This window comes from Eulemur rufifrons, chromosome 8, assembly GCF_041146395.1.
Source record: "Eulemur rufifrons isolate Redbay chromosome 8, OSU_ERuf_1, whole genome shotgun sequence".
In the NCBI taxonomy this organism is placed as follows: domain Eukaryota; kingdom Metazoa; phylum Chordata; class Mammalia; order Primates; family Lemuridae; genus Eulemur; species Eulemur rufifrons.
Genome location: NC_090990.1, coordinates 112900963 through 112914654, shown reverse-complemented (window position 1 = coordinate 112914654; position 13692 = coordinate 112900963). Strand labels below are relative to the sequence as shown.

The following is a 13692-nucleotide window of genomic DNA, read 5'->3' as shown; positions in this document are numbered from 1 at the left end:
AGTAGAAATAAATGAATAATAGATGGCCAGTGTGTTTGTCTGCTATGATAATACCCTCTATCACTGAATCTGTCTAACTAGCCAGTTATTTTCCTCTTGTCTAAAATTAAAGACTATCATGTTTTCTGACAGTGTATGAATTTCTATTCAGTTAAAGTGTACACTGTCCTTGAAGTAAAAATAATGAAATTTCAGTAAATTGACTTTAGCTTTATTACTAAACTTCACCCCAACTCAAATTTAAGATGATTTAAATTTTCTTATACAATAGCTAAAAATATAATTAAAGTTAAAACTCAACCTTTCTTGGCCTCTTTAGCTGTCCAAATAATAGAGATATTTGGGGGGGAAAAGCAGAATAAAAGAAAAATAATTTTAAAAAAAAACCTCAGCCTTAACAATTTTGAGTATAGGTACTTGGTCTTTAAATTTGGACCTGAGATATAAATGATGGTGGTAGCATCTTTAGTCATTCATCTGGTGATGGCCTCCAAGATGGTCCCCAATGATCCCTACCTCTGATATTCACACCTTTGAGTAGTCCCCTCCCGAATTTATTAGGGTTGGTCTGTGTGACTAATAGAATATATCAGAAGTAATAGTATGTCACTTCCAAGATTAGGGATTTTCTGGGTTGGTTTTTTTTTTTTTATAAGAAACGATCCTCCTGCCTCAGCCTCCCAAGTAGCTGGGATTACCAGCACCAGCCACTGTGCCTGACTACTACCAAGATTGTGTTTTAAACGCCATTGGGACTTCCATCTTGGCCTGCCTGTCTCTGGGGTCTCTTGCTCTTTAAGAAGCTGGCACTTGCAAGGAACCAAGGCCTATGCCAACACCTACGTAGGTAAGCTTGGAAAGGGATCCACCAGCACCAGTCATGCCATCAGATTGCTGCAGCCCTGGACAACAGCTTGTCTGCGATCTCCTGACACTGTGAGCCAGAGCCACCCAGCTAAGCCCCTCCGAGATTCCTGACCGTCAGCAACTATATAAGATTTTTAAAAATGTCTGTTATTTAAGCTGCAAAATTTTGGAATGATTTGTTATACCAGAATAGATAACTATTACACACCTCCGTGAAACTTCTTCTTTTCATTCTTCAAATCTGTTTTTTGTTACTGCTATTATTTGCACACTGATAAACCTGTAAATCCATATAGTTCACCAGACTGAATCATTAAGTGAGTTGAAAAATACCGTATTTCATCTCCCATTTGCCAGTCCAGTGTTTAGTATAGTGAATTCACCTTTCCTATATTTGGCCTCATATTAGAATGTACTTAAAAGAATTGCTGTCTGACAAGGAGCCTTTTTTTAGATTATCCCACAGATCCTTTTCCTTTACAGGCAAAGCCATCTATTTTATATAACTTGTAATTACTATGCAAGCAATTATGGAATTACTGTGAAGTACTTCAAGAGAAAACAGACGGCCTAACAACTGTTCTCAGGCTGAGACTTCACCAAAGAAACTCCTTGTCTATTACTCATAAATCTGTGATGCTTATTAATTATACAGAGTAATCACAGTGCGGGTTTTAAAAAGTTGTATTTTTAGGATTAGTTAACTATATAGTACTCAAACCTGAGAGACAGCTTCTCAGCAGATCTGATGTCAAGGTCATGAATTGTAGTCCCAGCTCCTCTCCCATCCCCCTTTCTCCATAAAAAGGAAAAGATCATAAACATATTCAGGTTTCCTTTTTCTGTTTTCTTTATGCCCTGCTAAACCAACTTCAGTACCAATAATCATTTCTTTACCATCACTAACCGTACAGAAATGGTTACTATGAATAAGAAATACGATAGTTAGAAAAGTAGTATTTCAACTGCTTAAAGAGACTTTTGCTTCTTTTGTCTAAGTGTTTCTTCTAAACATGGCCTAAAAATGCCTTAGGACATTAGTTGCTACAAATAGATGCTTTCATGAATTCTAGGTTATCAATTTCATATTTTTATAGATGAATTTATCCTTTTTTTTTTTTTCTTTTTTGAAACAGAGTCTCACTCTGTTGCCCAGGCTACAGTGCCATGGCGTCAGCCTAGCTCACAGCAACCTCAAACTCCTGGGCTCAAACGATCCTCCTGCCTCAGCCTCCTGAGTAGCTGGGACTACAGGTGCTTGCCACCACGCCCGACTAATTTTTTGTTTCTATTTTTAGTTGGCCAGCTAATTTTTTCTATTTTTAATAGAGATAAGGTCTCACTCTTGCTCAGGCTGGTGTCGAACTTCTGCCCTCAAGTGATCTTCCCGCCTTGGCCTCCCAGAGTACTAGGATTATAGGTGTGAGCCACCACACCGGGGCCTTTATAGGTGAATTTAAAGAAACAGAGGTTCTCAGTAAAAGGAAACCATTGATGCCATGTTGTTTGACACCATTGCTTTTTAATGTGGCTAGTTTTTTTGTTTTACTGTCACATGATTTAAAATAATAATAAAAATAGCTGATTCAGGAATTGATCTTTTCTTTCTTGGACTAGAGGTTAATTTGAAATTTTACCAAGAATTACTTTTTTAATTTGGAGCTGAAAAAAGTAGAATTTGGTCTTGAACTCTGTCTTTCAACCACCCCCTCCCCACTTTAATTCACACACACACACACACACACACACACGTATAACATTAGAAAGATGGTTGTTAGTAACTTAAAGAAACAAATGGATTTCCCTCTTCATGTTGCCAGTATACAAATATCATCCAAATACTCCCAGAATGTCATACCTTAAGATAGCTGTAGTCAATCCAGAAGTAAAACCCACGGCTTCTAACTCTGCTTTGAACATTATTTGACAACTGATACCAACGTGAAATTGTAGCATAAGGCTAAGTAATTCCTGGGCTTAAACTTGGACAGTCAGTGAAGAAGGAATGAGATTTTCATACTTCTGTGTTAAAGAAACCCCATGTTTGCTTTATTTTCTTGAGAATTCTTTTAAATTAAAGCATAGCCATTGAAATGTGAAATTTCTTTTCTTTTCAAATGGGTTCCTATTTGTGGATGGCAGTGCTAAGAAAACAGAACTACTGAAGTGGTTTTTAAAAGTGCATAAATGCTAGTAGTTTTCATAACTAATTTGAAAGCTTAAATTATATAGTATAATACTTTCCTGTGATTTTTGAGAAGGTTTCCTCAACCCTGTGTTAATACTTCTTTTTTTATTATAAAATTTCTCAAGAAACTTTTTAAGATCTGTGTGATGAAGTAATAATGTTATTAATATTAACATGTATATAATATAACATGCTCATATGAACTAGTGCTTTAAGCTCTTCCTAGCAGAGATAAGAAAAGAGGGAAGCCTAGGAATCTTTCCACCCACCTCCTAATCTTTAGACCCTTGACTTGGCACCCAAGCCTAAAACCCTAGACCAGACTCCAAGCACCAGCCCACATCCCCTTCTCACCTTCTCTCTTCCCCAAAGCTCTTCAAGCCCTGAAGGAGACAGAAAGGATGGAAAGGGGCAGCTAAACAGAGACAAGAAGAGGGGGTAGAATTTGGCAGCAGGTAGAAGGCATTTTGTGTGCACCTCTGGTTGTGAGTGCCTCCACCCCCTTGACCCATCAACAACCGAGTAAAGTTTCATATGTACAGATCACAAGTGGTCCTGGGTTAAAATATGATCACGCTTACTTTTAGCATCCTTTACATATCTGCTTGTACTTTGTTGGGTCTCTAAATATGTAAACTCATAAAATGATCATACTTAACATATTTTAGAAATGCAAATGCTATAATACAGAAAAAAAAGATAAGATATACCTGCTGGTAATATAAGCATTCATAAGCAGACATAGCAGAGGTAGTAAACAGGGTGGTTAAGGACACAGACTTTGGAGCCAGGCTGCCTGGGTTTAAATCCCAATTCTGACAGCTTGCTGTATATAAGTAACCAGGAACAAGTTACTTGGCTTCTCTGTAATAGTTTTCTCATCTGCAAAATGGAGATGATAAGAGTTGTAAATTTTAAATAAGTTAATATGACTATGAATGCCTAGAATAATATCTAATACATAGTTAGCTCTATAAGTATTTGTTCATGTTAATATCATACCGTGCCACCTTTCTGATGTTATTACTATGTTATTTTTATGTTTACTTGGCTCAATCTGATTTATAGTCAGGTTACATTTATACTATTATAACACCACCACCTTTAATGTATTTTAACTACTAGATAACAAATCCCTCTCCTCAGTAGTTTTTAAAAGCAAAATACTTATTTTTTTCTTTTTCCCAGGCCCAACACAGAGATACTTTCATTGAAGAGCGCTATGGAAAATATAACATCAGCGATCCTTTAATGGCTCTACAGAGAGATTTTGAAACACTGAAGGAAAAAAATGATGGCGAAAAGCAGCCGGTCTGCACAAACCCACTCTCCATTCTTAAGGTGGTGATGAAGCAATGCAAGAACATGCAGGAGCGCATGCTGTCCCAGCTGGCCGCTGCTGAGAGCAGGCACCGAAAGGTAGGTTCACCCCAGTTGATGTGTGCTACGTAAATCCTTGTAAAAACTTTATAAATAATGCCTGATAGTTCCATGTCAGCTGCCAGTTTTCACAGTAATTCAATTGGGGTGTCTCATGGGTGTCAAAAAGCCCCTTAGCTCACATAGGAGCCAGGAGATAGAAAAGAAAACACAAGTTATTCCAAATATTAAATCTAGGGTATGTGCCAGACACTTTATTTAAGATGGCATTCCTTTTTGATATGTCACTCCAGAACACTTGGTATGTTTTTTCAGCTCTTGATCATCCAAACTTTGGCAAGTTTACAAACTGGGGTTTGGCCAAGCTTGTAGCTGAACTGAGCGTTCTCTATTTGCTTACTTAAGTGATAAATAGAAAGATTAACAGGTATTTGGGGAATGCTGTATCCCACAGAGAGAGAGAATTTACCTGACTATAAACACACGAGCCAATAGATTATTTTCATTTATTCCTAGTTTTGAGTTTCATTGCATTTTGTTACTCATGAAACCATAAACAGTCCCTAGGGTTGTTTACCTTAAAGCTGTTCTACCCTATTAGGAAAGAGAGAGAGTGTGTGTGTGTGTGTGTGTGTGTGTGTGTTTGGTTCTGTATCTGACAGCTCCTAAGTTAGGAAGGTAAACCTGTGCTTTCCTATACCTCATCTTATTGGAATTCTAGTGCTTGTGAATTTATTCCCCACCTTGTCATTTACTGCTCAAATTTGGCCTGTAAAAGATGCTTGGCTAGAATCTGTGTTTTTTAAAAACTATCAGTTTAAATTTATACCAACAAGGGAGATACCAGTACATTTGGTAGGAAATATTTTGAAAAATTGGGTTAGGAGCTGCGAAGTTTGGTGGACCTTACTTTATTGGTTACCAGCATTAGAGCCATCTGCTTAAATCACATCTGATAAATTGCCTAAGCTCTGGGTCTTGCCTATGATCTTTTCTTTCCCTTCACAGAGTCCAAAAGAAAGACCAGATTAGAGCATCCTAACCATGAATGGGCCTCAGATCTTCCATGACCCTCCAGAAAATATATAGAATGACAAAAGTTTATGCATTTTTGTAGGAAATGCATTTTTCCATAGATTTAATCAAATTCTCAGAGTTTCTCGAGACCCAAGAAAGTTTAACCTCTGGGTCTAGAATGAAGTAATCTGAAAATATTTATGCTCCAATTTAAAAGCTGTCAGTGGACCTGACCTGGTGGCTCACGCCTATAATCGTAGCACTTTGGGAGGCTGAGGTGGGAGGATCGCTTGAGGCCATGAGTTCGAGACCAGCCTGAGCAAGCTCAAGACTCCATCCCTACAAAAAATAGAAAAATTAGCCCAGTGTGGTGGCATGCACCTATAGTCCCAGCTACCCAGGAGGCTAAGGCAGGAGGATCTCTTGAGCCCAGGAGTTTGAGGTTTCAGTGAGCTGTGATGACACCACTGTACTCTAGCCCATGAGACAGAGCAATACCCTACCACAAAAAAATAAAATAAAAGGTGTCAATGGGTTGGAGTTAGTTGCCTAAATTTGGGGGGCTAAGAAAATCTTCACAATATTCTTGTTTGATAGACAAGCTTTATTTCCTTCCTTTATTTCCTGAATTACTTCATTCATGAGGTAATTGAGTTATGTTGAAGGGGCGGGCTAGCTTTCAAGTTCATGAAAAGTGTAGTGTTGGGACAATTTGTGGCTCTACGTGACTGGAGTGAGGAGTATGTTAAAAATAATTCAAAATGTCTTAATATTATATTTCAGTGTAAAATGTTTTAAGTGAGTGTTAAATTTTTGAAACTCAGTGCTTATCTAAGTGGTTTGTCAAAGTAGAATACTGACTTTGTTGAAATCAGACAGTACCAAGAAGCTTATAATTAGGATGCTCATAGTCCCAGTTTATGCCTATCACACGGGAATAGTTATTAACAATACCCCCTTTGACTCTCAGAAATGTTCTGGTTTAAATAGTAAATTACATGGTTATTCTGCTTATAATGAAAAATAGAGTTCCCTAGTCTACCTCTTTCCATTCCCCATTCTCCCCAATATTCAGAGGTAACCATTTTTATCTTGTTGCCATTTATTTTGGTAGATAACCTCCATATTTCTAAATAATATACTGCTCTCTCTTCCTTTATCAATTTTAGATGTTCATATTATTTTGATGGGTACAAATTTAATTATCTTACACCCTACTTCCCTTTCCTCTTCTTACCCCTTACCATCTTCCCAAAACAAATTTCAGTCCTCTTTTCTCACATCTATTCTCTATTGTATCTGGTTTTCCCAAATCCTGAGCCTGTCACATTCTATTTCTTCAGAGGATAAGCATCTGGCATATGCCTGGGCTAATGCCAGTAGATGCCTGGCTGCTAATATTCTATGTGGAGTAATGAGGGTGAGGACACAAATAATTCTTCTGAAAACAGAGACTTTGAGCCAGTCCTCCTGTTTTCTATCCTACATTTAACCAGTCTGCAATGCCTGCCACTTGCATGTTCCCTCTCTTTGGGGCCCTGCAGGGCAAAACAGCTTCTTCCCTCATACTAAAGGAGTTACCACTCCTCCGGCCTCATTCCTTTTTCAAACTGTTATTAAAATTTCTTATCTGGGCCGGGCGCGGTGGCTCACGCCTGTAATCCTAGCACTCTGGGAGGCCGAGGCGGGTGGATTGCTCAAGGTCAGGAGTTCGAGACCAGCCTGAGCGAGACCCCGTCTCTACTAAAAATAGAAAGACATTATATGGACAACTAAAAATCTATATAGAAAAAATTAGCCGGGCATAGTGGCGCATGCCTGTAGTCCCAGCTACTTGGGAGGCTGAGGCAGTAGGATCGCTTAAGTCCAGGAGTCTGAGGTTGCTGTGAGCTAGGCAGACGCCACGGCACTCACTCTAGCCTGGGCAACAAAGTGAGACTCTGTCTCAACAAAAAAAAAAAAAAAAAAAAAAAAAAAAAATTTCTTATCTGCTAAAGTCTCTCTCTTTGTGGGTTTTTAGTCTTTTCATTCCATTTCTTAAATTTTAGAGGGCTCTCAAAACAGAGAGATGACTTATCACCTTTAGCCAAAAGCCTGTCTTTCTATTAAATTGAAAAATTAGATTTTTTTAAAACCAGAAGTCCACCAAACCATTTTCTTGGGTTGTTTTGTTTGTTTTCTTTTGTTTTAGAGACAGAATTTTGCTCTGTGGCCCAGGCTGGAGTACAGTGGCAAGATCATAGCTCACTGTAACCTCCAACTCCTGGGCTCAAGCAATCCTTCTGCCTCAGAGGCCCCCTAAGGTGGCTAGGCATACAGGTGCACCACTGCATGTGGCTCATTTTTACTTTTAAAGGGGGATTTCATGTCCCAGAAAATTTTCTGTCTCCATTCAGTAAAATTGTCAGTAAGGAGCAATAATGAGAAATGGCCATTGGGATAACAGTGCTCTACCCTGGAGGTCTGGGCCAAGGCACCTTTAAAGCATGAATAGAAGCTACTAAGGATTCCATTGCCACTCAGAATATTTTGCATTTCTAGGCAGAATTATGTAGAAAATGTCTCGTTAAATTTGTATTCTCTTGAAAATTGGGCTTAATACTTTGGCACCGGGATAAGTGGAATATGGGTAGGCAGGTTAATTAAAAGGCCTTTGTGAGCCGGGCACAATGGCTCGCTCATGCCTGTAATCTCAGCACTTTGGGAGACCAAGGTGGGAGGATTGCTTGAGGCCAGGAATTTGAGACCAACCTGAGCAACATACTGAGACTCCATTTCTGCAAATAATATTAAAAAAAACAGCCAGGCATGCTCGTGTGTGCCTGTAATCCCAGCTACTCAGGAGGCTGAGGCAAGAGGATCACTTGAGTCCAGGAGTTCAAGGCTACAGTAAGCTATGATTGTACCACTTCAGCCTGGGCCACAGAAGAGACCCCGTCTATCCCTTTAAAAAAAGTTGGGGGTGGGGCTTGTGAAAAATATCCATTTACGATCTCTATTATTGAGGCTTTTCACATGTAGGATGAAGTCAGGAGAGTGTTTTCACCTCTTATCTGCCTATATAAAATGCATATTTTAATTAAACACAGCACAGTTAGGATGTGACCTATCTGAAATGTTTGTTCCAGGCTTCCCCTTTGGTGCCTTCCTGCAGTGATTTGGGCATTGAGAGGAGAACCTCAGCTTTCAGCTTTCTGTGATCCTGTCTTGCTTCTTCACCTACGCTGGCCCTTAGTCATACCAAACTGCCTCCAGTTTCTTGGACTTTTTATTAATTCTCTGAAACCTCCTCAACTCCTGCAGCTAATTAGTTGTTCTCTTCTATTTACATGCCATTCTGCATATACTTCAAGTAAAGTAAATATCTAATTTTCTAGCACAGAGTTTTCATGTCTTTCACTTTACCATGCTCCTTTATGGCCATGGCTGGGTTGGTTGGTTGGTTGGTTTGATTGATTGATTTAATCAATCTCTGAAACTATCTTAGGTACTTAAGCACTTAGTATTAGTTGTGTTATAAGTATGATTCCTTGATATTTGGAAATGAATTTTTTAAAATTCTTTAAAGGTGATCCTAGACCTTGAGGAAGAAAGGCAAAGGCATGCACAGGACACAGCTGAAGGAGATGATGTCACCTACATGCTAGAGAAAGAAAGAGAGAGGCTGACTCAACAGGTAATTAAGGTGGAGGGATTCACAGCAGCATTTACCTAGAATAGCATTTCTCAAAGATTATTCTGCAGATGCTAATTGGTGTTGCTCAAAAAAAGGACTTTATGGCTAAATAAGTCTGGGAACTACTGGATTAAACAATTTAATCCAGTTTAAACAAAATTAAACAGGTTTCTAACATTAAATCTGTTAGAATCTTCAGTATGCAAAAGTATATTGTGAGTCTTCAAGAACAAGATAGGGTATTCTGTGTTTAGCAAATCTGTGTTTTCATAAAATCTTTTTTTGACACAGATCACTCACCCTAGGACTATTGTTCCATAGAATACACTTTGGGAAATGCTAACTTAGAGCTGTAGCTCTCAAATGTTTTTTGCCTTAGAACTCCCAGTAAGAAATACATTTTATATCACAGCCCAGTGTATGTAGACACATACACAAATGCCTGAAACAAAATCTCATGAAATGATACACAACCCTTACTGCCTATAGTACACATTGATGTTTTCTATTTTTTTTTTTTTTTTTTAATTCTGGTCATGGCTCATCAAGTTGGTTTCCCCATCCATTAATGGTTCTTGGTGTTTGGAAACCACTGACTAAAAGAGTTCCTCAGCTCTTTCCCTCTAGCTCAGAGTCTCTGTGCCTTAAATAGGGTTGAGAGGACAAGTAGAACAGACTACATTTGTGTAAAAAGTATGATTCAAATGCAACTATTTGTGTTTGTTTTTAAAACCAGAGAAAATTATTACTGAAACTGCAAAGGGTTTTTTCCCAAAGCATTTATCACAAAATCTGGTGTATGTTGCTTTCTGTTATCTGTTTTGATTGATTCTAATGCTTTATACTCTCTACATACCTAAAATACAATTTCACATCATATTCCCACTGATAATCCTGAGACAGTGCAAGAGCTAAGTGTTTCCTAAATCATCAAAGAAAGATTAAATCATGTGTGCGGGTTGTTTTTTATTTTATTTTATTTTATTTTTGTATTAGGTGTTCTAATACTTCAGAAATACTTGATCTAAGCACCATGGCATACATGTTAATCCTATATACCAAGGAGCAGCTAGGCAGGACACTCTACTCGATCATAGTTTTTCAGTATATTTCTTTGTTTTCTTACTCTAATCAAGATGTGTGGTGGCATTTTTTTTTTTTTTTTTAGTTGGAATTTGAAAAGTCCCAAGTGAAAAAGTTTGAAAAAGAACAGAAGAAGCTCTCTAGTCAGCTGGAAGAGGAGCGCTCCCGCCACAAGCAACTCTCATCCATGCTGGTGCTTGAGTGCAAGAAAGCCACCAGCAAGGCAGCTGAGGAGGGACAGAAAGCAGGGGAACTGAGCCTGAAACTGGAGAAGGAGAAGAGCCGGGTGAGTAAACTGGAGGAAGAGTTGGCAGCTGAGAGAAAGCGAGGCTTGCAGACTGAGGCCCAGGTGGAGAAGCAGTTGTCTGAGTTTGACATCGAAAGGGAACAACTGAGAGCAAAACTGAACCGAGAAGAGAACCGGACCAAAACTCTGAAAGAAGAAATGGAAAGTTTGAAAAAGATAGTGAAGGACCTAGAGGCTTCTCATCAGCACAGTAGCACTGATGAGCAACTAAAGAAAACAGTAACCATGTCCAAAGGCACAGCAACCGAGCCTCTCATGCTAGTGTCTGTATTTTGCCAAACAGAGAGTTTTCAGGCAGAAAGAACCCATGGGAGCAACATAGCTAAGATGACAAACACTGGGCTGCCTGGCCCCACCACTCCTACTTCCTCTTATGCAAAAACCAATGGCCATTGTGAACCAGAGATACAAACTACCAGGGAGCTGATTGTAGGCAACAGTGTAGAAAACCAAGTGCCTCCACGGGAGAAATCTGTGGCATTGGTCCAAGAGAAACCGGTGGAGAATGGTGGGTGTCCTGTGGGAATTGAGACTACAGTCCCAATGCCCAGTCACCTCCCTTCCAGTGGGAGCTCACTGTCTCCCAGCAGCACAGCCTCCTCCTCTCTAACATCCTCTCCTTGCTCTTCACCAGTATTAACTAAGCGTCTATTGGGGTCATCAGCAAGCAGCCCCAGCTACCAGTCATCCTACCAAGTGGGGATCAACCAGCGGTTCCATGCAGCTCGGCACAAATTTCAGTCCCAAGCGGATCAGGACCAGCAAGCCAGTGGTCTCCAGAGTCCTCCATCCAGGGACCTGTCTCCCACCCTCATGGACAACTCTGCCGCCAAGCAGCTGGCCCGAAACACAGTCACTCAGGTGCTCTCCAGGTTCACTAGCCAACAAGGACCAATCAAGCCAGTCTCTCCCAACAGCTCTCCCTTTGGCACAGACTATCGAAATCTGGCCAACGCTGCCAATCCAAGAGGTGACACCAGCCATTCACCTACTCCAGGGAAAGTGTCCAGTCCTCTGAGCCCCCTGTCTCCAGGGATCAAGTCCCCTACCATCCCCAGAGCTGAGAGAGGAAACCCCCCACCTATCCCACCCAAGAAACCTGGCCTCACCCCGTCTCCATCCGCTACCACTCCGCTGACCAAAATTCATTCCCAAGCATCCTCTTTGACAGCCACAGAAGACCTTGCCAGCAGCTGCTCTGCTAATGCTGTCGTAGCCAATGGCAAGGATGTTGAGATACTTTTGCCTACCAGCAGCTAGTCCCTAGGAGGGAGTCTCCACATGTGACATTCCATCAGATTCCGTCCAAAAGCTCAGAGTCAGACTGTTGAGTCAGATTATGTTATTTATTTTGATAGTAGCTGAACCCATCTGTATAATACATTTAGCGTATTTCACCTTTTTGTATTTTTTTAAGTAGTAACTGAGTAGTTTGGATTTTTATGGCTCACATCTTTGTACTGAAGCTATAACAAAAGGGCACCTCAAAGACATCTCAAGCTCAGCAGTCACCGTCATGTTGTGATAGAGAAAGCTAACTGAGTACCAGGTGGTGATTTGCTGTCTATTTTGGGACTAGAATCACTCAACACTCATTTTGAATTATGCAGAAGTGGTTCTTGCAGATTTTTATTCCAGATGAATATGTTTTAAAAGTGCCTGATATATGACTGCCATACAAATGTGATTCTGCATCGAAAACACAAAACGGATCATTTAATTGCAAAATGAGATCCTCTGTGAATTCTGAATGTTAAAAAACCAACACTGCTTTTAATCCTCTTTTACTGTTTTTAACGCAAGCTTTGTGTTCTGAAACAAGGCTGCATAAGTAGAATGGGAGTCCTGAAGGTGAGTGTGAGCTCACCACAAAGCTGAGCTTTATAGAGCGCTTGAGAAGCCCTCCTGAGCACTGAGCAGTTGGGGTGCTGATTTTCTTGTACTTTTGAAAAATTAAGTCACTCCAAGTTTCCTACATAGTCTTGAATAGAATGAAATCACATCTCCATTTAAAAAGTGTCTTTCAAGCATCTACTGTCATGTAAGGAACTTCTGATTCTGATTGCTATTACTTGAATAGGAAATGGTTATTCATTCTGTATAAAAGTTTTGCAACAGAATGAAATCTTTACTCTGTAATCAAAAAGCAATAACTTAAAATTCACTCTCTTTGTAATACTATAAGTCAGAATTATATACGTTTTACCAAATTGTTACATTTATTCTCCCAGCTGCCAGCACTTGGTATCTCTATCTGTGGAACCAAATTAACTTTTGCTAAATGGAAGTATACATATATCTGTATAGATACATACCCCTTTACATGTTTAATATACATACACTTACATAAATATTAGTGTAATGATATCTTTGATGTTTGCAATATAGCATAAAGGACAAGTAGAATTGCACATTAAGATTACCTACCAATAAGAAAAAAAAGAAAGAAACAAATAAGACAACCTACCAAAACCAACTAGATGTGGCTGGGACCCAATCAAAGGAGGAATCTTGTTCACAGGGAAGTGGGGATACTGCAAGGTATTCAACGTCGTAAAAGGACAGAGAAACTAGCCCCATGTCACAAAACTCAACTTGAGTGAGTCATAAAAATGAGTGAAACAGGCCATTCACTCAAGTGGTATAAAACAGGTGGGAGTAGTGGCAAACTGAAGTTCCCAAGCCCCATTTAAAAGGGGTATCTCACTGAGTGAGTGTGGTGGCTCACCCCTGTAATCCCAGCACTGTGGGAGGCTGAGGTGGGAGGTGGGAGGTGGGAGGATTATTTGAGCCCAGGAGTTCAAGACCAACCTGGGCAACATAGCAAGACCCCATCTCTACAAAAAATTTAAAAATTACACAGGTGTGGTGGCGTGCACCTGTAGTCCCTAGCTACTCAGGAGACTGAAGCAAGAAGATCATTGAGCTCAGGAGTTCAAGGCTGCAATAAGCTACAATATGATGACACCACTGTACTCCAGCCTGGGTGACAGCGTGAGACCCTGTCCCTAAAAAATAATAAATAAAAGGGGCACCTTGTTCAACACCAGCTATTTGCTGCTGTACAAGGATACTAGACCAAGGTTACCAGCTCCTCAAATTTTTATGAAATCCTAATTTTCATGAGAAACATTTTCATTTTTGAATATCGAGAACTGATTTTAAAAATGTTTG

General features: G+C 39.7%; 1 protein-coding gene across 1 annotated transcript in view; it reads left to right on the top strand.

The window, feature by feature from the left end:
• Window positions 1-12491, top strand: part of CTTNBP2NL (CTTNBP2 N-terminal like) — a 39841-nt gene extending 27350 nt beyond the window's left edge. The window contains exons 3-5 of the mRNA XM_069478969.1: window positions 4244-4474; window positions 9021-9128; window positions 10297-12491. Coding sequence (XP_069335070.1) covers window positions 4244-4474; window positions 9021-9128; window positions 10297-11778 — 1821 coding nt within the window. The 3' untranslated portion in view covers window positions 11779-12491. The remainder of the gene's footprint in view (window positions 1-4243; window positions 4475-9020; window positions 9129-10296) is intronic.
• Window positions 12492-13692: the final 1201 nt, after the last annotated feature.